Source organism: Watersipora subatra, chromosome 4 (genome assembly GCF_963576615.1).
Source record: "Watersipora subatra chromosome 4, tzWatSuba1.1, whole genome shotgun sequence".
Taxonomy (NCBI): Eukaryota; Metazoa; Bryozoa; class Gymnolaemata; order Cheilostomatida; family Watersiporidae; genus Watersipora; species Watersipora subatra.
In genome coordinates this window covers 48,229,400-48,253,485 of record NC_088711.1, presented here as the reverse complement: position 1 = coordinate 48,253,485, position 24,086 = coordinate 48,229,400, and the positions used below count along the sequence as shown (strand labels likewise).

Genomic DNA, 24,086 nt, shown 5'->3' with positions numbered 1-24,086 from the left:
ATAATTGATAGCAATAACAAACAAGTGCGCTTTATTAGGAATGATTCCCAGGCTATAGCTATAGGCAATAGCTTGCATTCAAAGGCTATGGGCTATAGCTTTGATTCACAGGCTACGGGTTATAGCTCTGATTCACAGGCTACGGGTTATAGCTTTGATTCACAGGCTATGGGTTATAGCTTTGCAAATATGTCTTCAGCATGATGCCGATATGTTGTAAATTTACAATAAATTTCTTTGAACCAGCATAAAACGCAAATCTATCTTTGGTGGGTAGCTTAGTGAAGACAGCAGCTAAGACAACTAATAACTTCCGTCAAGCGGTTGGTGTGTAGGTAAGGTTCACAATAAGGTGAATCATTCCAATGGGAAATAACAAATTTCAGTAGAAACAGTACTACATTGACTTTGGTAAACATATATTCTGTTTACTCTCTCACCCTCCCTTCTCTCTCTCACCCTCCCTCCACTCTCTCTCACCCTCCCTCCTCTCTCTCACCCTCCCTCCTATCTCTCACCCTCCCTCCTCTCTCTCACCCTCCCTCCACTCTCTCTCACCCTCCCTCCTCTCTCTCACCCTCCCTCCTCTCTCTCACCCTCCCTCCTCTCTCTCACCCTCCCTCCTCTCTCTCTCACCCTCCCTCCTCTCTCTCTCACCCTCCCTCCTCTCTCTCTCACCCTCCCTCCTCTCTCTCTCACCCTCCCTCCTCTCTCTCTCACCCTCCCTCCTCTCTCTCTCTCACCCTCCCTCCTCTCTCTCACCCTCCCTCCTCTTTCTCTCACCCTCCCTCCTCTCTCTCACCCTCCCTCCTCTCTCTCACCCTCCCTCCTCTTTCTCTCACCCTCCCTCCTCTCTCTCACCCTCCCTCCTCTCTCTCACCCTCCCTCCTCTCTCTCATCCTCCCTCCTCTCCTCCCTCTCACCCTCCCCTGATCGCCTAAAACAATGAAGAAAGTCCAAAATGATAGAAAAATATCAATAATTTTAAATTAAAATCTTTTAAAATTTGACATGAGTGACCCTTTAACCCACTCTCTCACCAACTCTCTCCACCTCCCACCTGAACTCCTGTTTCTCTTTCACTAGACTTACCCAAGGTGACGTCTGTAAGATGTTTTTCCTTGTACCACTTGACTGCCCGCAGTCTTGTCTGAAATAGATCTTTGTTAAACCCGTCATCTTCGGTGAGCATGAGCAAAGTTATCAACGTTAGGTAAATGTGGTTGGAGCTCGTCTGGTCATCTTGCTGGTAGAGCACCTGCAGTGGATATTCAATGAAAAGTGTGCCACTAAAATCACCAAACTGATAAATATAACTTTCAAGATAAAAGCTAGAAACCTTTTGCAATTTGAGAATCTTTTTGAAGAACATAAAAATTTTAACAAAAACAAATCGGGAATTTCCTATTAGTGCCTGGCAACTGAAGCCTGCACATACCAGATGCAAGAAGATACCAGATAATAAAAATAAAGAAAGCTTTGACACAACAAATGCAGCCGTAGAGCAATGCTGGGTACATAGACCTATTAACTGTACTTATAGTTAATAATAGTTAATAGGTATAGTATAATTAATAGGTCTATGGCTGGGTAGCTCAATTTTCCTAAGTTGTCCTGTAATTGTATGGTAACCAAGAAGTGCTATATGACCAGTTCATCAATGGGTACTTGATAACCAAAGAGTCACAGCTCTGATCTGGCTTATTAACAAATCTCCTATTTTAGTTAAATATGGAAATCAACATTTATGGTTGCAAAATAATTAAATATACTTAAAATATGGTTAAAACCAAAACTAATGTAGGGGGTAATCAAAAGATGTAGTAAAGCAATACATGGATCCATAGGCTATGATGACATCAGCTCATTTGATTCATAGGAACCTACTGAAAGAAAGTCTTGTACATGGTGCCACATGTCGACTTGAGCATCCAAACTTTTCAGGATCTCTGGGCATATTAAAGAGGTACTAATATAATGACCTAAAGGGGCGTCTACACAGGTTGATGTTGAGCATGTGTCATCTTGTTGTTGCGGCAGCAACTACAGGCAGGCTGACCAAGCATGCACAATGATGCCATCTAGTACGCCATCAATCTTATTTAATCATACCAGACCTGCTGTATAACCTACTAGCTGTGAAATGAATTCTCGAAACGACAAAGTTACTGATTTTTGTAACTTTCAAATCCAATAATCTAATAGTAATAATCAGCCAATAAAACAGGAGATACCAACCAATTCTGAACAAAAACTTATAAGTTAAATTTAGTATTATCACCAATCGATATCTAGAGCAGGGACATCGCTCCAAAGTAGGATCGAGCGAAAGAGGATCGAACCAAAGTACATGTGGATTGACAAGCCAACAATCTGCCAAAGCATGTTTTTAATAGCTTTTAAAGGTTGACTCGCAACAAAATTCACGCTACAGTTGTTTAATATCAGAAGGTTCACCATGTCTTACTCTACTGTGTTGTAGGTTCAAAATATGTGGAAATGTGATTACAAACTCTTAAAAGCTCAAAAATGAACAGTTAATCGCAGCCATCGCGAGACCACCGTAGATTAGAATCTCAGTTTTGTTTATCAGTTATTGTTAATCAGTAGTTTTGTCATCGTCGTAGTATATTTAGTAGAAGTCAACTTCAAACATGTTTTCAAATGGTCGCATGAATGTTTTTATGGAACATTCCAAAACCGATGATCATTTTTCTACAGGACAAGCTACTGCCTGTTGAATCAAAATATCATGTAGTAAATGTATATAACCAGAGCCAGAATATGGTTAGCGATATCTCTATAACATAACAAATACACTATGTCAAAACAGCATTAAGGAATTCTCAATAGTTATGTCTAAGCTATAATGAAAAAATACAAAGCAATCTTGCATGGTCAACTTTGACCTCTTTTTGCTCGCTTAATGATTTTCTATAACTAAATAATAAATCTGTTCAGATTTCACATATAGGCAAAATATTCCGGAAGCTTCTGCATCTTGACACTTTGGGTTTGCCAATCCCGACTTAGTTGATCAGAGACAAAGCGGCATGATCCTCATGGTTTCGATCAAAGAGGAAGCCATGGCAAGAATCAAATTACCATACTGCGTAAATAAATTTTCCAGAGTAACAGATTGTATTGAAATCTAACCTTCAGTGGAACCTCTGTTTATGAAAGTAATTTGTTTTGGAAGTTGTTCCGTAAGTAGAAATCGATTTTCCCATATAACAGGCATTTTCCCTTCCAAGTTCCCTCAAAACTCAAATATAATATATGTATAAATTATAACTACATACAATGGTTAAAACCTGTAAAATTATACTATTACTAAAATTACTATTATAAGAATTATTATGAATGCATTGAAAAAAAAGAAAACAGCAATAACGAATAAAAACCATAAGCGGTATGTTTGTTTACCTTGAGAGTTGGCAATCTATATGAGGCTAAGAGAAAGCAAAAAGATTTAGCTACACCAGCATGAATGGAAAAATTGATAGTGAAAAAAGCGTAAAAACTTTAAGTGCTAGAAACAAAAGTTGCCCTACTCTGTATGCAATACACGATAACTCCAAATTATACAATGAATAAAATCAAAACAGTTGCCTGTTACTGACTTTCCCTAGCAGTAAAAACTGAGTGAGACGCGCTCTACGTCATACCCATGGAAAGCAAACAAGCTAAGGCACGAAGCTAACAAACAGGCAAAAAGTATTTCATATCTAAAAGTATCTTTCAGAAGTCAAAGCGTAATTTCTACCAAGAACTCTTGTAACTAGAAAAGTTCATATGTAAAGACTTTCATAAGTAGAGTTTCAACTGTATAAACTAGTCAATCACTTGTGTGGTCAGCATTAGTACCAGTAACTTGTCAAAAATATGGCTTAGATCAAGAACGTGATGTTAATGGATCTTCTGAATCTGCAACTTTTTGAAAAATAAATTAAGCTGTATGCAGATAAAATTACACCGAAGGAAGAGAAGATAATTGCGAATGATATGTTAACAAGCAAGACCTCATGAATGCGCATAAAATATTGCATACAATCTGTGAATTTCGATACGACAATTTGAAATGATGACGTGACTACACGACAGAGGTCAGCATGTGAATTTGTAAGCGTGCTGGTTGAATGACCATGAATGCTTTGTTCACAAGTGGATATGCGGGTAGTAACCTTACTAACATCACAGTGATTGCTTCTCTGACCTTTCGCGCAGAGCAGCGTGAAAGCAGCCCTTAAAGGTTGACTTACAACAAAATTCAAATTTTAATTCATATTCATTTTTCATATATAAGAATATTCATATATTCATTATTTCAGCTGTAGGTTGGAATCCCTCTCAATATGGTTTAATTGTGGGGTAGTTGAACATGATGTGCTTCTGTTTACACGTTCATGCAACCTCATTCGTCGAAATATTGTCACAAATGTACTTTCACGCATTCGATAAAACCATGTCTATTGTCCTTACGAGTCTATTTCATTATCATTGTAATGCTGTCACTTTGAGCACTGATATCTCAAAACCTAGCCTAAAAATATGTTTAATTTTTTAATCTTAGCTAGAGGGGGTGCATATCATCCTCTGATAAACATGAGGAGCCCGTTAGTCACCTGTGATGGTCGAAAAATGCTACAGAAAGTGTTTGCAACATTCCATGGGAAATAGGCAAGAAGTATGGGTCACATGATCAGATTATGATTAGATGATTAGACCAAGATGAAACAAAACTGTAAAGTAGCGAGCATCTATATTTGATATGGACTTTTCGGTAGAACCCGAAGTGTTTGTCATAAACTAGTGCTATGAAACGCTTTATATTGAACTTTTTATTGGCCTTTTATTTCACATGATAACATCTTGTGCCAAACAATAACCACGTCAAGTTGAATACGTCATCAAAATAAGGGATTCCAACATACAGCCGTTGTTTTATCTGTTCGTTTTTAAGCTTTCAAGAGCTTGTAATCACATTTCCACATATTTTGAACTTACAACACAGCAGAGTAAGACATGGCGAACTTTATGATACCAAATAACTCTAATGTAAATTTTGTTCAAAGTCAACGCTCAAGGCTGTTCACACTATATCACCATATGTCACTGTTAATCACAATACTTCGGTGATCGTCTGTAAGAACAATGTTCACACTCTCAAAAACCCATTTGCGTTTTCATCATCGAAATGTCCGCAGTATAGCATTCTCTTATACAATGCGGTCGCACAAACGATGAAATACGAGTCCCACAGGATCTGCAAAAGAGATATGGATCAAGCAATCGGCGACAACCAATCACCATAGTCGAGATGGTGCACATTGCACAGGCTGTCGTGAATGCTCGGTAAACTATCGGGAAAGCTTGACAGCTGCAAACTTTCCCAAAATATCTGCAATTCCTCGACGATGCCATTGGTTCATGGTGCATATAATCGACAAATAATCGCTGAGAGGACAATGCAGACATACAGAGATATAGTGTGAACCAACCTTTAAACCACAAACTGACAGACGACATTCGCACCAGCCAACAAGTTTGGACTAGATGGAGATGTGATAGTATGAGGTCTCTAGAGCTAAATGTCCAAATAACATTAGTGATGATCAACTCTAAAAATACCTGAAGTAGTAAGCCTAACTGCCAAAATTTCACTTTTATATCCTGTTGTAGCCTGAGTATTTTCATATTGAGGAATCAACTTTCTTCCATGACTAGCAATTTTAAATACAACATAATAAAAACTACACAAAAGTTTGATAGATTTCAACATAAAGTTAAGAGAGGTGTATGCTAGCGTGTTCCAAACACAAAAGCCAAAAGATTACACATGACAGAAAAGGATAAAGCGATCTGCAATTTGATCTGCTATTTTTCCATGGCCACTTCAAGCAATACCTTCTTAGCTTACAGCACTCAGGGATAAGACATCAAGCTATGCCCTTGCTATGCTCGTCACTCATGACAATAGTACTCTCATGAAAAATAGTAGGCATAAAGAACCTGACCTACTAGCAATAGGAAACATGGCAAATATTTTAACTATTTCTCCAGGAGTGACAGGGCAGTAAAGATGAAAGCTGATTCGAGCAAATTGGTTAAAAGTATGCTGGTAGTTACAAGCCTGCTATCTGTATCCATCTATTACAATGGTGGTTGTACTTATGAACAGTTTAAAATAACTTTATTATTCCAAGCCTTCCCTAAAACTATGAATTATTAACAAAGAGGGATTATTTTTAATAAAATAAATTGTTACGTATTTGTTGGATAAACTATGGCAGTACAATGCATGCACATAAACAGGAAACTAAGGGTGTTCTACATAAGAATAGTATTAAATATCAACCCATATTCGTCTTTTCATCCTGACTTTGATGTAACGTTGTGGTATCTGCACATGTGGCACGAAATCTACCAAACATAAACCAAGCTTAGATATTTCGACAAAAGGGGCCGAATTTACCATGGTTTATGAACGATGGGTTGTATACGTGTAATTATATAAAAGTAAATTGATGATCTTTGGAGTATTTGTAGCGTCTTAATATTTAGCTGGCCAGCCCTGATTGTCAATCACAGGGTAGGATAAAACGGGTGCCCAGTAAATAGATTATATTTTCAGAAATACTTGTGATGACAGCGAGTGTCTACAAAACTTGCTTTTGGAATATGTACAGTAGGCGCCTGTGTAAATATGTACAGTAGGCGCCTGTGTAAATAATCCAATCCGAGACCGTTTATGTTATAGAGATATTACATTGTACGAACAGTAAAATACATGTAAATTGTCTAATCCGTTTTAAGATCATCATAGACTCACTCTTTTGGCCATTCAAATAAAAAAAAACTATAACTCTCTAATTTAACGAATGCACAGTAAAGGTGGTATTAGTTTGTATAGACAACTTTTCTTTACTTATCACTTTCATTTGATTGAGATTTCATAATTACGGTAATTTTACATAAAGTTAGGAGAACACAAACCTTCGATGTCAATTTAACTAGATTTTTTTCACTTTTTTTAAAAAGCAAGATTTACGCTAAAACGAAAAAATAAAATTATTATATATACAGTCAAACATGGATAATTTGAACTTCACGGGACCGAGCAAAAGTGTTCGAGTTATCAGAGCGTTCAAGTTATCAGAGCACTGTCACAAGTCCATGTATTTATTTATTTATTAGTAGATAAATGCAGATATACAAACTATAATATAAATCAAAAGCATAAATGGCTTGTTCCAAATTAAATGCTTCTAATGTAAAGTTTAAAACTTTTTTTATCAAAAATTATAGGAGATTTTTCTATCACTTGAGATTGTTTTGTTGTTTGAGGTGATGTTATTGCCAGGACGTTTTTTAGATTAAAATTGGCAAAACTTGATCGTTGTTGAAATGCTCAGAAGAAAAGACATCTTTTTCTTTTAAGCGCTTTAACCGAGATCAATTTTGCCAATTTTTCTTGAAGTTTATGCGAAGGTCACCTCACTTTTCCATGCTTCCGAAAGGAGATCGCTAAGCGGATGTTTGGTAAAAATCAAAATTCCTTTACAAAAGTCGTTGACAAAAATATTTTGCCGACGGTGGTAATAACGACGCCTATGATTTACGAAAAGTTGAGGTTTACCTCTATGACTTGGAATAAAGTGATTTTCTAAAGCGATAACAACTGTCTCGGTAGCCATTGGGCAAAAAACTGTTCGAGTTAACAGAGTTTAGGTCGAGTTATCTAAAGCAATTTATAATTATCCGTGGGCGAGTTATCCATGTTTGACTGTATATGTCTAAAATAAAGTAAAACCAAAAATATATACAATTAGGCTTGCTATCATGAGAACGGTGTCTGTCTGTCCATTTTCCTCAAAACCAAGGTTAGAAGTTAAGATAAAGCATTGACTTCGATGTGACTCCAACTCGTGACATTTAGATTGGCAGACTGACACACTCTAACAAATGCACGAATTGACAACCTTTGGGTATTTCTGACTAACTGTGCAGCTGCATAATCACTATGTTTCCATGGTGCGCAGTACTGCGAAGCAGCTCCCTCCGAAGTTGAGGGGATTGTACGTTTCCATGCTGCGCAGTGGTTTTCAGCAAATACCGCAAATTAGCCAGAGAAGAGAAATTGTATAAATCGAATCGCCTGATGGAGAAATATAAATGATCACGGATACCGAACGTCATAAACAGTGTTTTTATGATTCTGTCGTCATTATACTTGTATTTACAATACACATTCACAAGGTTTTACAAATCTTAACACACTTTTTACATAGTATTATATTTTTAATAAGTATTTTTAAGTAATATATTATTTAAACGTTAATTTAGGACTTGCCACCGATTTTTCGAAAAGTGTTGGCATCGATGACAAAGTCCAGGAAAGTAATCACCTCATCATCCTCGTGAATGCAGACCATAATTAAATTTAGGTGAAAGAAGATCGGAAGAATACTCCGAAGCACTGCGCATCATGGAAACATAGTGAATCTCTTCACTTTATCTGCACACCTGATGACCTTGAATGACACAGTAGCCAGCGAGGATACTAGTATATAACTGATATACTTCTACACGTCATTTTCTTTTCCAAGTGCCGCAAGAGAGAGAAAATTATATTTTAAACGTTAATTATGGAACTTTCATTGTTCAAATTGAATTTGATAACTTAAACCAATATGAAAACTTATGTTATATAAAAATTCTTACGTAATAGTAAGTAAAAACTATATAGGATCTTTCCATTAAAAAACATTTACTGTAGCATACATAGAGAAAAAAAAAAGAGTTTATGTCATAAATGACAACAAACACGAAATAAACTACTCAAGTGGTCCCATAATTACGATCACCTCGACGCTCTACTTCCTCACTGAACAATTCAGCACTCAGCCAAAACATTCGAGTAAAAGTATCTCTGGATTCAAACAGATTTTCGGTACTCAAATTATAAATTTTTCAGAAATTTGTTATATAACTAATTATTGTATTTTGAGTAATTAGAACAAATAAAATTGCTTAAATAATGACAATACAGTCCATATTACTATTTTAAGGCTAATATTTGTGCTTAACACTCATGTGCAAGCTGTACTTGTGGCTGAAAGTTTTTCTTTCTTTATGTGAAAAGTATTCAAAATGCGAAAAAGTCTTTGCATGGCTAAAACAAATTTGCTTGTACACCAATATGGACTAGTTTAGCAGTTAAGAAAGAGATTTCAGGTCAGTAAACACTGAAGAAGATATTGAACATCCAGAAGAAGCTGAAATGAACCAAAATAAAAAAATCGGATCGCAATCGCAAGCTAGTTCAAGCAAACGATGCTAATTATTATTTTCATGTTTTATTTTAGGTTATGCGTGTATTGTAAACACTAGTATGCAGGCAGTGTAATAGTTATGTGTAATAAGTATGTGTACAACTATTCTTATATGTAAAAAAGTGGTCGGGTGGTGGAGCAGGTAGCGCTTGGCTTTTTAATATTAGGGTTCGATCCCTATGCGGTGCAATCATTTTTACTAATGCTGTTGGTGTGGTTCCAGATGGATGCACACGGCCCTTATCAAAGTAAAAATTGTTTTATGTAACTTGTTTTGAATATATATTTGCAGCAATTGATATACTATTATTATTATGTAACTTAGAAAGTTTCAGATTTTTTGATTGTTTTTCAGAAAGTATGGTTACTTTTCTATCCTTCAAGATTGTTTTGATGTTTGAGGTGATCTGATGACCAGGATTAAAACCGAGAAAATTAAAGTCACGGTTAAAATGCTCAGACCAAGTGAAAGTGTGATCATGACATTTACAGTTGCAAAGAGACCGACAAAATAGAAACACGTTACATTACCACTTGAAAGCAATAGCTGATATCAACTGACGCAACGATAACAACTAGTGACGAAATTTCGCACATAGTTTTTTTTAAGCGTTTTAACCGGGATCGAGGCTTGTCGATTTTAATCTCGACACATGTTGACAGTTAAATTGCAAATGATAGAAAAATACTGATATTTTCTCATGAAATCTACTAAACAGAAACTGTGTCATGTTAACATGATAATGCTATGTAGTCTTATAGCAAAAGAGCCCAAATTACCAGATATAAAATGGACTAGATATAGACATTTTGGTTTTTTTTTTGTTCTTAACAAATAAAATTTGGTTAAGACTATTGGTCCATGAAACTTACCATGAGAAGAGGCTCAGCCAGCTTTTCCATGTCTGTGCGTGAGAGTACGAACGCTCTCATCACCTGGTTTTCATGTAGAAGTTTATAGAGAAGAAGAGTTGCGTGCTCATTATGCAAGTCCTTACACAGAGAAGCATAGAGTGACTGTAACAATCACATGTGTAGATTAATCAGCAGACGCTATCAGAAATTGTCTTCTATTAAATATTATGACGCATATTATTGAACACTGGAATTGAACACTGAATACAGTAAAACAAAATAATCCCACGACCAAACACGAGCGGAGCGATTGTTTGAGAGATTTATGATAAATGCATGTGCACACAACTCATGAAAATTATTCATCAACACCCGTCGCAAACCCTTGTACCGAAATCTCATCAATAAATTTAACAATTTTTCAATGGAGTCGTTTAAGTATAATAATGATACAAAACATATATAAACCTATTTAAATATGTTACCAAGTCTTTATTGTTTGTAGAAAATTTCCTAAACCTTACCCATCTGATCCGATTATACATAAATAGACAGATTAATTCGGCTTAAAATCGTTATTAAAACTTGACAAGCCTTATTTTTATCAAAATTAAGACCGGCAAATGAAATGTCGAGCAACAGAGAATAGAACTATTAAGTCGTGCGCATTTCACGAAAAAAAAACGTGCAAATTTTACCAGTCTATAGCATTGTTCAATTGCCGATGGTTTCTGTAATTAACGTAGAAGTACTGAAAAGCGATCGTTTCTTTTTTGCCGATTTTTAAGTAACTAACATTTTGGACACTTATGAGTACTTTGGTATTCCAACTGATGTCCAAAGCAGTGAAAGTAAAGGAAATGACGATGATATTTTTTTAATGATTCTTATGAGATTATTACAGTATTTAATTATAAGAATAATTATTCTATTTTAAAAGATTTAATTATAAGAATAATTATTCGATTTTATAAGATTTAATTATAAGAATAAGCATTCAAATTTACAAGATCGAAGTATATAGTGACTGCTGTTGGGCAATATGTTACTGTTATTATTTTTTTAAATAGTTTTTGTTGAATAGATTTTCTAAAAATCTATATAAATATCACAACTTCTTGATATTGTTAGCTATGACGTTTTGAAATGTAAACATAATTGTGCATTGGTTTTTTATTATTAGTACTGTAGTAAGATATTAATAATATTGGTTATTCTAATAATATCAGTGCATTTTACTTCTAATATTGCATTTCTCCTATTGCAAGGGGATAGATATAAACATATCATCTTTTCCTTTCATTATTGCTGTTTGTTGTACATAATAACACCCAGTACGTTACAGCTACCATTGCAGTTATCCTATTACACTGCAGTGCCATTTGACTGCTAATAAATTGCATTTCTCAACCATCAGTACCCTTTTTTTTTCCAATATCACTTTGGTCGTGGACAGACCTGCCAACCCTGGAGTGGGGAAAGGAGTGAGAATCTATTTTGGGGGCAATGAAAACGTGAGGATTTGATAAGTGGGGTAAATTTTCATAGCGTATAAAAGCACCACAGCGCAAGATAATATAACTCCATATGGAAACTACATGTCGCGGAGGTGGAGGTTATTGATAGATGAGAATGCCACAAATATGTTTATACATAGTTGCTTATTAGTAGTAAGTATATGATTACTACTTGAAGATTGGGGCAAAAAGCAGGTTTGCTTAGGGAAAAGGGGCAATTGCGTGACATGAGTGTGATATGCGTGAGGCATGGGGCAATTGCGTGAGTCTCACGCCCAATGCGTGAGAGTTGGCAGGTATGGTCGTGGGCTGTATGACAGGGGAATATCTAGTATATTTCTTTATACATACATACATTTATATACATTATATGTATGTTATGTATGGTATGTATATTATATGACGGTAAGTGTTGTATATGTTTAAAAAAAATCTTGTGCAAAGACTTTTATTATCCGGGCACCGCTGGGCATTTACCTAGTATATACTAGTAAATGAAATATACTATACCAGTACTTGAATTACTAGTATAGATTAATATATTACCAATAGAGATACTAACTTTATCTATATATATATCTATATATATAAATAACGTTATATATAAAGATATATATATATTTATCTATAGATATATATATAACTGAAGATTGCCCTTACTAAGCATGAAACTAATAGTAATCAAGTGTTCTATCTAAAGTTAGAGCCGGTTTTATTCATTTTAACTTGCTCTGATTTTATCATTGAGCACTCGGCTCGGATCTTACGCTTTTACTCATGTATATATACATATATATATATATATATATACATGTATACGTATATATACATGAATACATATATACATATACATGTATATATTCATATATATATGAATATATATATACAAGCACAAGAAGGCACAACAAGCTCCGTCCATAAATTTGTGGCGTACGTTAATTTTTAGGAACGCAAGTTAAGGATGTTTAGTCCGATTTAGAATGATAGAGATGGGTGTCTTAAAACCCATTATTATCTAAATTCAGCCTTCAAAATAATTTCAGTCTTCTCTGAAAGGTGGATAAATTATTTAAAACTGCCCGTAGCTTGTTACATGATGTTTAATAGGCTAAACGCCGAGAAAAATGAACTCTAAGAAGCGGGATTTTATCACGAGCTAGCGTCGTTATCGCACTTTTATGAGTTCTTTTTTAAATATGCAATGTTAGCAAATAGCTTATCTACCTTTCAGAAAAGACTGAAATTATATTGAAGGCTGAATTTAGATAATAATGGGTTTTAAGACACCCATCTCTATCATTCTAAATCGGGCTAAACATCCCTAACTTGCATTCCTAAAAATTAACGTACGCCACAAATTTATGGACGGAGCTTGTTGTGCCGATCGTGTTGTTTTCGAGATCGATATTAAAACGCTGTAAAACAGCCATCATTACTCTGAAAGTTAGTGAACCAATCTTTATTTTGAGTACAAAATCGGAATCAGCGTGTCTGATTTACCTAAAAATACGATAAAAGTTGTACGTGGCAGTTATGGTTCAAGATATGTATTTATATATATATATATATATATATAGAACTATATTTCCCAACTAGGAGGCTTCTATCAATATATAATCCATGTTAGGAGGCTCTGAAAAATTAGGAGGCGTCCAGGGAGCCTCCTAATTCTAGCAGTGTTTATAGTGCTTAACAACCCTATAGAAGTATTTTAAACATGATTCCCATAATCGCCTTATATATCTATATTCATATATATGGAAAAGAGGAGACAACTCCAACCAAAATGTGTAATTTTCTATCAATAAATTATAAACCCTAAGAGGCTCTTATATATGGAACTAGGAGGCATATATCAATTTTAAAACATTCTTACTTTTAACTGTTTTGGTATCGTTTCAGTTAATAGCACAATCTATTTAAAAACATATTGCAATAAGTTTATGACTAAGCATCAGCAAATACAAAGAATTAGCAGCTATGTCGGATACAGTCAGTTTTGCTAATATTCATGATAGCTTTATTAGATTTGAGAAATAAAGTTGTATATTAACAAACTACAATACATTACAATTTATTTGCTGACCCTCTTTACAGTTTTCAAGACTGCCATTTAAGCACTCCCTTTTTTTGCAAGGTTTCTCATTGATCTGCTCTTTTTTGTGAAAATTCACAATAATTGCACATTATAGTTTCAACTGATGTTTAAGCATGGCTGTAGTAAAAGTTTAAATAAGTCTATAATCAGTACAATTCATATTTTCGATGCCGTTGCATCCAGCCACAAAATAAATATTTTTTTGAAACTTTGCATCCAAACGCAATACCTGAGAGATGGTTTTTTAGTCGAAGAATTGATTTTTTAAATTTATTGAAGTAAAGTGGCAAAAGTATAACCACAGTATATAACAGCTAGAGAGATGTGGCTGTTATAATGTTGCTGTGGCTGTTAGGACTATTAGTTCTTCACCTATGTAGTCTACTAGAGCTTGGTAGCAGCAGAATGACTACATGTAAGGGAGCAAGTCACATTCGGTAAGTTGTTCATGTTATTTTAGTCAATTTACAGTTTATTTACTTGAAACATACAGTTGTAGAAAAGCAGTATAAATTTTATTTAATATTGAAATAGGACTAGCGTGAAAAAAGTATGTTTCAATTATTATAATTTTTAAGGAATGTAGCACAGAACACGTTTGATATATTTTTTACATCCGTTTATGTCATCCAACTGCTGATATTGTTCTGCATAGAAAAGTCAAGAAAGGTCAGCATTATATTACCAAAAAGGAAAAAATCAAAACTTTTTGTAAAGTCCTAATTTTTGACTTTATTATTGTTACACGAATGTTCAGTTTTGTAACATCAACACAGACACGCCAGCTGACAATTAATAGTTATTTTAGTGAATCAGTTAATTCTCCAACTTTAATCTATTTTCAGTTATTATTATTATAATTTTTGATGTTTTTTATAATGATAAGTAACGTTATTAATGTGGTTCTACCAACAGTCAAAACTGTTATTAGAATAACATGATCATAAAGTAATTGTATTATTGTTATCATGAATAGTGAGAGTTTGCGTATTTCAGTTATGATTTTGTAAGTAATAGTAGTACATGCATAGGCATAAGCAAGTAAGTGGGTATATGCAGCCTTTGAATTTTGAAACTTTTAGTATTTAGTTTGAATCTTGTGTAGTAATTGTGTAGTAATTAAGAGCTTAGCTGTTTTATAGAGCTTCAGTAGTAGGAGGCAGACATTCAAGTTTGCAAAAAAAACCTAACCAGTGAACTAAAATGTGTATTTTGCATTCATTTTGGTTTGTATATCTGTTTATGCTACTTGAATTATCTTTTCATTTTTGTAGAAACTTGGTAAGCATTGTTGCCAAGATGGCATATTTATCAGATGGCAGAGAGTATTAGACAAAGTTGGATGTTCTTTTCTAGAAAAGGTATGTTGCTAATTACACGTTGGTTTGCATAAAAAATATGTCAAAATAATCAAGGTTTCATCTACCGAAATTTATAATATTTTTTAACATATACATAATTATAGATTACAAACTATAAAACATTATATCAGTAAGGTTGTATTTTGAAATGTAGTAAAGTTTGACGTTTTGGCAAAGTCACTATGATAAGCAAAACTTTAAATTCACCAACACAAAATATACTGTACAAAGTTTTACTGTAACTAGCAAATGTATACCTGACGTAAGAATGTAACAGCATGCCCAAAAGTAGTTTTTCTTTGTATAGTTGCAAATAATCAATGACGCTTTAGTTATAGATAACTGCTGGATGAGAAGCATTGATGGCCCACACCAAAGACTGATTTGCAGACATCAAATTAAAGGTATGCGATATTGCAATAAGTTGCTGTAAAATAGCACATTATACATGCGAGCCAAAAATTAGTGTAATAATTTGATATAGCCATAGCTTCAGTAAGAAAAGTTGTTAATTTTTACAGGCATTGTATTATTTAAACGCTTACATAAACCATTATACCACTTTTGTGTTCTATTCATCTATTATTGGCAGATTACATAATATAAATAGCGCAAACCAATCAAAGGAATGTAGCATAGCAAAGAGATTTAGTATTGCTCTTCTTAGTCTTTATGAGTCATGGTTGCAATTGCTGAGCAATTGCATAATTATATAAAATGAATAGTTTTCCATGGTTACTCATTACCACTTTTAGTTACTCAGTCAACACTGAGAGTAATTATCAGATTTGAGATATCATGTTTAGAGGCAGGAGATTGACAAATATTTTGTTGGTTTTTACTCTTACCCTACCGTATGCGAATTTATGCTAAATCTATCAGCAACTGCCGTATGCACATTTTTGCGAATTTTCCAACAATTGCGTGGTCACCTAATTTTATTATCCATTAAAAACATAACGGGTGATTTTAAAACTTTGATGGTATTGTCAGTGTGGTTCGAATATTTCTCTAATAGATTAGTCTAAGATAACCAAGCAGTTTCAAATTTTTTTTTGAGAATTTCCAAAATAAAAATGGACATTTTTTGTGTAAGTTTTGTTAAGTATCGCGCAAGTCAGAAAACATATAATTACTTACATGTATGTTGATGACACTATAGTCAATTCAAATTCAGATTTTTGTGATTACACAGATAATTAAATTAGCAACAGTGACTCTGATGATAGTGAAAATAATAGTTTTTTAAGTGTAAGGGACATTGTAGAGCATCGTTTTAGCTTTGTAGCGATTGTAGCTTCACATAGCTTTAGCAATGCACAAAGTGAAGGTACATTGATTTTTGCATAGCACTATATGTTAACATTTTAGCAAAATAAAATATATTACAAAAAGTTTATAGATAAACTTTGAAGTTGAAACAAAATAGTATACATGCTTCATGTACATATCATGAAGCTAAATTGGCAGTTTCCGGTGAAATGGCTGGCGGTAGGCTGGTAGCTTAGTTTGTACATGGGTGGCAGTAAAAAGGTAAAGCTATAAAAGAATTAGAGATACAAGTGTATGTATTTCCTTTTGAATGATTTAGTGAACTTTGATGATTCAAGACAATGAGTTTGGCGAATGATATACCCTAGGACACTTATATTTCGCTAGTATTTAGTTTCGTGAGTAGCACACAGAGTAAAATTTCGCTGCAACTTAATTTCGCAGCTCTGATGAGTGCGAAAATATAGTGATGTGAAAATAAATACAGTTGAACAAACAAATTAGATTCCTCAGGTCCGGTCCTCTAGTAAAAAAGTTTTTATATTTGCGACTAGTTTGTATTTGTAACCCGCAGGTATAAATGTATGGCAGAAATCGATAATTCAACGTGATCGCTTGCTGCCATTTGTTTCTTGGACTATCAATGACGTCTCGGTCCTTTCCGTCGTGAGCGATATGGTACCAATATTAGATCTCAAGTATTTATAGCAAGCGATGGCCATGGCACGTTTTGAGTTCACAATATTTCAAATTTAAAAAAAATCAAATACAGTACATGTCTCATAAAAAAGAAAATAGATAACAACCAACATCACAACCAGAACTGTATAACATGGTTGGACCTGGTGAGGGTTGTTATCGTTTTTGGTTGGCAGTAAAATTCATCACTACAATAAGTATTATTTAATTGTATGACTTCACCTACCAGACTTTCATCCTCATCAGTTACAAATTCGGTGACTAAACTGATATCATCATCTTCTTCGTTTGTCTTGGCTTTTCCAAAAAAACTTGTTATCTTAATTTGCTTTGCCATGCTGCTCATTCGGTGTATTAACGAATTTACTAGAAATTTCCCAATGAGCTCAATCACACACAAAATTATCTGCATTTCTAATATCACGATTTTGTTGTGGATATCAATGAACTACAGGGCCGTATTCCCTTGGACAGCTGGCCGGCTAAGACGCCCCAACTTTTTAGGAATTTCATAGTCCAACGGCTATAGAAAGGTTTTTATCGCTGTAGAATATCACTTTATTCGAAGCCATAGATACAAACATCAACTTTTAGTAGTTCTTAGGCGTCATTATTATCTTCATCAGCGGCAAAATATTCTTGTTAACGACTTTTATAAAGGTTTGCAAAATATCAAGTTTTAGCAAACATCTGCTTGCCCATATCCTACTTAATGAACTTGAAATAAAATCGGCAAAAATGATCTTTGTTAAAACGCTTAAAAGAAAAAGATGTCTTCTTTCTGAGCTTTTTAACTGCATACAAGTTTTGCCTGTTTTAATTTTAAAACGTTTTGTCAGTCACATCAGCTAAAACAAAGCAAATCTCAAAAAATAGAAAAATGTTGATACTTGCCAATAAAATTTTTTAAAACTTCACGTGAGAGGCCCGGCTGAGGCCCTACATAAGAGAAACCTGTTGGGAGCTTACAGCACCCCCCCCCCCCTCCTTCTCCACACCCCAGATGTTCATAACTAGTCGTCTAACATTAGCCCCCCCAACTTGCAACCAGTGAATACAGGCCTGTGTAGAACATAGCTATTTAATTTCGAATTTTCGCTAGTTCGTTATGATAGTTTAGTTTCGCGCATGAATTTTTCGCGTGATGATGACTCCGCGAAAACGCGAAAGTTAGATGCCGCGAATACTTAAGTGTCCTAGGGTATATATATAAGATGCTGCTGAAGTTGCGCAATTCAACTCATGGCTTTTAATTATTACCTCAAAATGTTGAAAACACGCGATAGGAAGGGCCAGAACACTACTAAAACTCATAGTTACTCAGACCTGAAATACAGTAGGTTTTATACAAAGTGCTGTACAATAACAAAACTGCAAAACTATTGGTTAAAATATAAATAGCAATATATATTATTATTTTTGGCCTTCGGTATCGGGCAGCATGTATGCAGTTTGTTTGCTGATGTTAACAAAAGTTTTACTAATAAGCTACATAATTTGCTCAATTATTTGTGTCAACTTTAAAATTTAAAACAAATGTAGTGTTAGCACTTTTAGAATATACTACAAACAATGCAGAGGAACTTTTTGTGGCATATGACTTGAATTTAAAAGTTCTCTGAAAATGCAACTTGTGTTTGCCCATTTTAATACTTTAAAATGTCAAAGGGAGCTCATAATGAAAGCAACGTTAATATAATTTCAAGATGTTCAAAGCGGTACGGATGTTATGTTGACAAACATTAAAAGGTCACTCTGTACTATGGCTAGTAAGTATTTACATGTATTTAGATTTTGCATTGATGTTTTCAATTAGGTAGTGTAGGAAATCTATTTACATTAGCTAAATTACCAGCATGTGCAATACCCAGCTTTGTTTCCTATCCATCCCAAACATTTTGCCAATGCTTATAATAATTCATTGCTCTTTTCAAATCTCATTTCTGAACCAAAGGTAGTTTTAGCAGTATAAGAACATATACTTCTCTTCCTATGGGTCTACTCACTTTTCTGTAGCAGCAAAGGCCATTGTTTTTAAAAGGTCTGTAAGAATTGTATTACTTATTTTGACTTCCATTGGTGCTCGTAGCAAATATAATTTCAGTACAATTTGCATCAATAAAGTTATTATTACTTGTTTGTAAAGTATTTGGAGCAAAACAATATTTTATGTGCACAGCAAACATTTTTGCTGCAAGCTTACCAAAACAAAATAAAACGTTTATTTTTATGTTACATTTTAATTAAACATCATGTTCTATTCAGTTATTGCTGTCAGTACTATGCAGTTATTGCTGTCAATGTTCTTTGTGCATTCTTGGCACACTTTTATGTTAAACTTCCAATGCATTAAACACTTTAGAAATAAAGTGTCCAAACAAGGATGCATAACATGAGATTTGTCACTGGCTTGTTTTGACCTATATCTAGCACTCTTTAGCCAAAGGTGTCTAGCTTTACTAAAATATTTGGTAGTGAAATTGTACATAAATTCATTGCCTGCATACACATCAATCATGATGCCTATGCTCTTATTATGTGTGTTCTACTATTGCCTGCTTAGCTAATTCACTTTCTACTTCTCAATAGCCTCAGCCTCCGAATGAAAGCTATTGTTGTTATTCCTATTCTTTGTAACTTTATAATGAAGGAGGTTGTGGTTGGGCAGCTCATTTGCTTTTCACTCTATTAGAAATATTGCAGCACAAGTATAACTGCAGTAATAAAATCTTCACAGAATTGCATAATGTGGTCTTATTCTCCAAGGTCTTCTCACTAGCAGAAATGACCTATGTACTTATGCAATTGTGGTTTGTGCTTAAAGTGACTCATTCTCCTAATGTGGCATGGCTTGCTATCTTCTTGCATGCTAGTCAATTGATTAAATAGATTGTAAGAAACAAGCCAACCTCTCATTCCTACACAACCTAAAGACTTATCACATAAGTTCAACCTTCTAGCGAGATTGTAGCCGCTAAACATTTTGCTTTTTTCACGCGTCTAGCCATTTAGGGTTTTGCAGCAGCAGAAGAACAGACTAATCATGTCACAATTGGTATATTTGTTTGTCACAATTGTTTTATATTACTTTTGCCAATTTTGTCATTGAATTAATTGTACCATATTATGGTGAAAAGGCATCATGAAAAAGTATTTTACTTCGCCTCAATACCAATGCAAAAGGTTAGACCGGTAGTGGCCATTTTTGACCTTTAGGGCGAGCCACTTTAAATACTATATCTAAGCAACTTACTCATGTCATCAAATTGCGACGGCAAACAACAATGCATAGGTTTTCGCAGCTAATTTGGATTTGGATTTTACTGCCTTAATTGCAAGATCGTAATATTGTCAAGTTAAAAAGGTCAAGAAACCCCAACTTTATAATGCTAAAAGAATGAAATTATTACTAATTTTCATAAAATGATAACTTTGTAATTATACACAAGGGTAGCTTTGTGAGATTAACTGACACACATTAAAATAGTTATGGTAACATATAGCACAGTAGCCAGCAATTGATGAATATCTGTGACTCTGTCGATGCCCCTAACTTTTGTAACTTTTTAAAAAGCATTAAAATAATTATGGATGCTTTTTATTCTGATTAGTAGTGTTAGCTGATTGATAGCACCAAACAGGCAGAATTATTAGTAGCCTATACTATACTGCCCTGAGCAAGCAAAACGCTGTATCTTGATATTTGTAAATTGTTCAGCACAAGCACAAACGCGTTTTGGTCAAGCCTGGCATCAGTATTAGCAGTATTTTAGTTGTTTTTTTATTTATTATGGTGAGATATCCAACAATCTTTACTGAATTTTTTTTTCGTGAAACTTTAAAATCAAAGGAGTTATTTCACTTAGGGCATTTTGTTTGCTTAAATTGACAATTTACTAAGCTGGCACTAGGCAATCAAAACGCCCTATCACTGCAGATAGGGCCTTTTGATTGCTTAATTGGACTGGTTTCTCATTGTTAGTTTGCCACAAGACCATTTGCCATCACTGGATTATTAAAGGATTACAAGTTTAAATTCTGATATTAACCCGCAATCAGTCAACAAAATGATATATGTTGCAATTCCTATTACTCATCCAGTCAACACATGGATTAAAACCCTGTAATAGCCATATTTAGCTCAAAAGTTAAGAGATGATCAAAGATCTAGGTATCCTTCAAACCAGATGTCATGAAATGAAAGGAATAAGTAAAATAGTAGTTTAAAAAAGATCAAACGCTTTTATTGAAAATAATTTAAAACAAACAACTGAGTGCAATAATGTCAGTATTTTAAAAAAGCAAAACCTTCTAATGGACATGTAATTAAAACAAATTTTTCATCAAATCTCTGAGTCGGATCTTTAAATCGAGACTTTTGTCACTTAGATATCGTCTTGTCATAATAAATATATTATGATAAAAAATATAGCAATAAGATTGAGCACTTAGAAGTGCACTAGCTTGTATGAGCTGCCTTGAAACAACCAAATATATATGCTTCAGTTTCGCTTCCCTTTGTTTATATACTCTTTGATCACATAATGCTGCTCATAATGTCCAACTTTGTGTATGTTCAGGCCAATCAAAACGCTGTATCTGCAGATAGAGCGCTTTGATTGCCACTTTATGTGTGGTAAATGTGGATAGGGCGTTTTGCACATTGTGAAAAGTGCTATTTCTGGTGGTCTCAGATATATGAAATTTCGAGACATGTTAGATTTCAACCTAAATTACATATAAGCACAAAAAAGTGAATTTTGAAAAACTTTTCAGATAGGGCGTTTTGCTTGCTTAGGGCAGTATAAAGTTATGATAATGTATTATTTTCATTGTAATTAACAAGTTGATGCATTTTAGTCGTAATTTGATACGGATTTAAACTAGAGGCTGAGTCATAAGTAAGTGACTGGAGTAAATGAAATCCTTTAAATTGTTGAAGCTTTAAAATCTATGTTTCAATTTTGTAGAAGAATATCGCATGAGATAAAATATTACAGCTTCATAGAATTTTAGTAATGGGAGGTAGGGACACGGGTTTGCTGAAAAACCTAAAAACAACAGGCATCTTTTGCATCACTTTTTAATCTGCATAACATCTGTTTGGGTTATTAAAATTGTTTTGCTTATTTTGGTAGAAACCTGGTCACCGCATCCAAGCACTATATCCACCAGATGGAAAATGGTACGAAGCACAGCTGGACGCTTTCTTGAAGGGGGTATGTTGCTGATTAACGGTTAGTTTCCACAAGAGCGTGCCACATTAATAAAAGTTTTATTTCAAAAAATTTATAAGAAATAATATTACTATAAAATCTATGTTTGAATGCCATGGCACTGCATTTTTTAACCCTTCCAATTATAGTGGCAAAAATTTTCGATTGTGCTTCATAATATATGTTCAATCTTTATTAGCTTCAACTCTATCTAAAACCTTTTTGTTATAGATTTTATTTTTCCAACACGTTAAAAAATAGTACTATTCAAAAAACTTAATGCATTCCTACTTCGTGCATTGCTAATGCTATGTGAAGCTACGATCCCTTCGAATCTCAAAAAACAATGCTCTACCATGTTCCTTACTCTTACAAAAACTATTACTTTGACCACCATTGGAGTCACTATTGGAGCTGCTACTTTAATTATATGTGTAATCACTAAAATCTTAATCCGTCAGTCATCAACAATCATCAATAATGTTATCAACATAAGTAATTATCTGTTTTCAATTCTGGATGTACTTGCGAAAGCTATAATAGCACTAAATATTTCAAAAATCAGAAAGAACAAATGTTTCTTTTTATGTTGAAAAGTCCTAAACAAAAATTTAAAATTGCTTCGTGAGTTTAGGGTAATTTTTCAGGGAAACTTTTGGACAACACTGTCAATACCCTAAAAAGTCTTAAAGACTGTTAGTTATGTTGTCAACGAATAATAAAATTAAGTTACTACGCAATTGCCAGGAAATTCGCAACATGCACATATGCCGGTCGTCCATTGATTTTGCCTAAATGCGCATGCAGCGGTGAAAGGGTTAATAAAATATTATGTAATCTCTAATTGAATCCCCATTCATTTAAACGCCCCTCTACTAGACCTGTACTATAATAGATGACGGTTAAAGATAGAACGCCGCCGTTCAAGTGAACGTTACTTCTTTTGAAAAAAACACATAAAAAACTATATAACACATAAACTAAGCTGTGATTCAGTGATAACATATACACTGGGCGCTGAGCTTGCAAAATGCCATCGTTAACTGCTTATTCTAATGCTGTAGCATGTGCAAGAAATTTTAGCCTCAAATAGTAGTACAGATTTCATCATACTTGCTAAACCGTTTTTTCATATATGCCGAACTATCAAGGCCGCTTAAACAATAAAATTATTATCAGCCTGATAGAGTTATTAATTATTTCCACGGTGCTGCTTTCAAAGCTTTAACGAAAACACTGTAAAGCTTAGAAGTTAGAAAACTCGCTTCAATATGCATTGACAAAAGTATTAATTGCTATTGTTGTAACTGAGTCATTGTTAGTAAAAAATTGTCAACATTTTTCTATCCATCCTGTCCAAAATCGGATCCAAAGATCAAAGAATGTTGAAGTCGCAGTCAGCTGGATGTGGTTGTCAATTAAAGGGTGACACTCTAGTTTTCAACACTTCTAGAATAGCACTCGAATGAACATTGCCTTCAAATTAAGATTCTACCTTATGTCAATTTAGCTGTATTTCAGAATGTTATAATATTGGAGTTTTGGGTCAAGGTTAAAATAGCAAGCATAACTTTGCAAATATTGACGCAACAAGATTTTAGTTTTAAATAAGGCTCTGCTTTCATATATTTGCAAATCACTAATGCATGAATTTAAAAAAAGAACCCAAGGGTATATTTCTCTTTGTGTAGTAGCATCTAATCAAAAATGCATTGATTTTAAATAAGTGCAGA

At 34.1% G+C, this 24,086-nt stretch overlaps 1 protein-coding gene and 1 long non-coding RNA gene across 2 annotated transcripts in view; one reads left to right on the top strand and one right to left on the bottom strand.

Moving 5' to 3' along the window:
- The window catches only part of LOC137395227 (dymeclin-like), a 41,863-nt gene that overhangs the window by 9,001 nt on the left and 8,776 nt on the right, over positions 1-24,086 (bottom strand). Inside the window, exons 2-3 of the mRNA XM_068082074.1 lie at positions 10,209-10,352; positions 1,093-1,258 (exon numbers count right to left, since the gene is read on the bottom strand). Coding sequence (XP_067938175.1) covers positions 1,093-1,258; positions 10,209-10,352 — 310 coding nt within the window. The remainder of the gene's footprint in view (positions 1-1,092; positions 1,259-10,208; positions 10,353-24,086) is intronic.
- On the top strand, positions 14,868-22,329 carry LOC137395228 (uncharacterized). Its single transcript, XR_010978464.1, has 3 exons — positions 14,868-15,166; positions 15,499-15,570; positions 22,276-22,329. It is a non-coding gene; the product is annotated as an uncharacterized lncRNA (long non-coding RNA).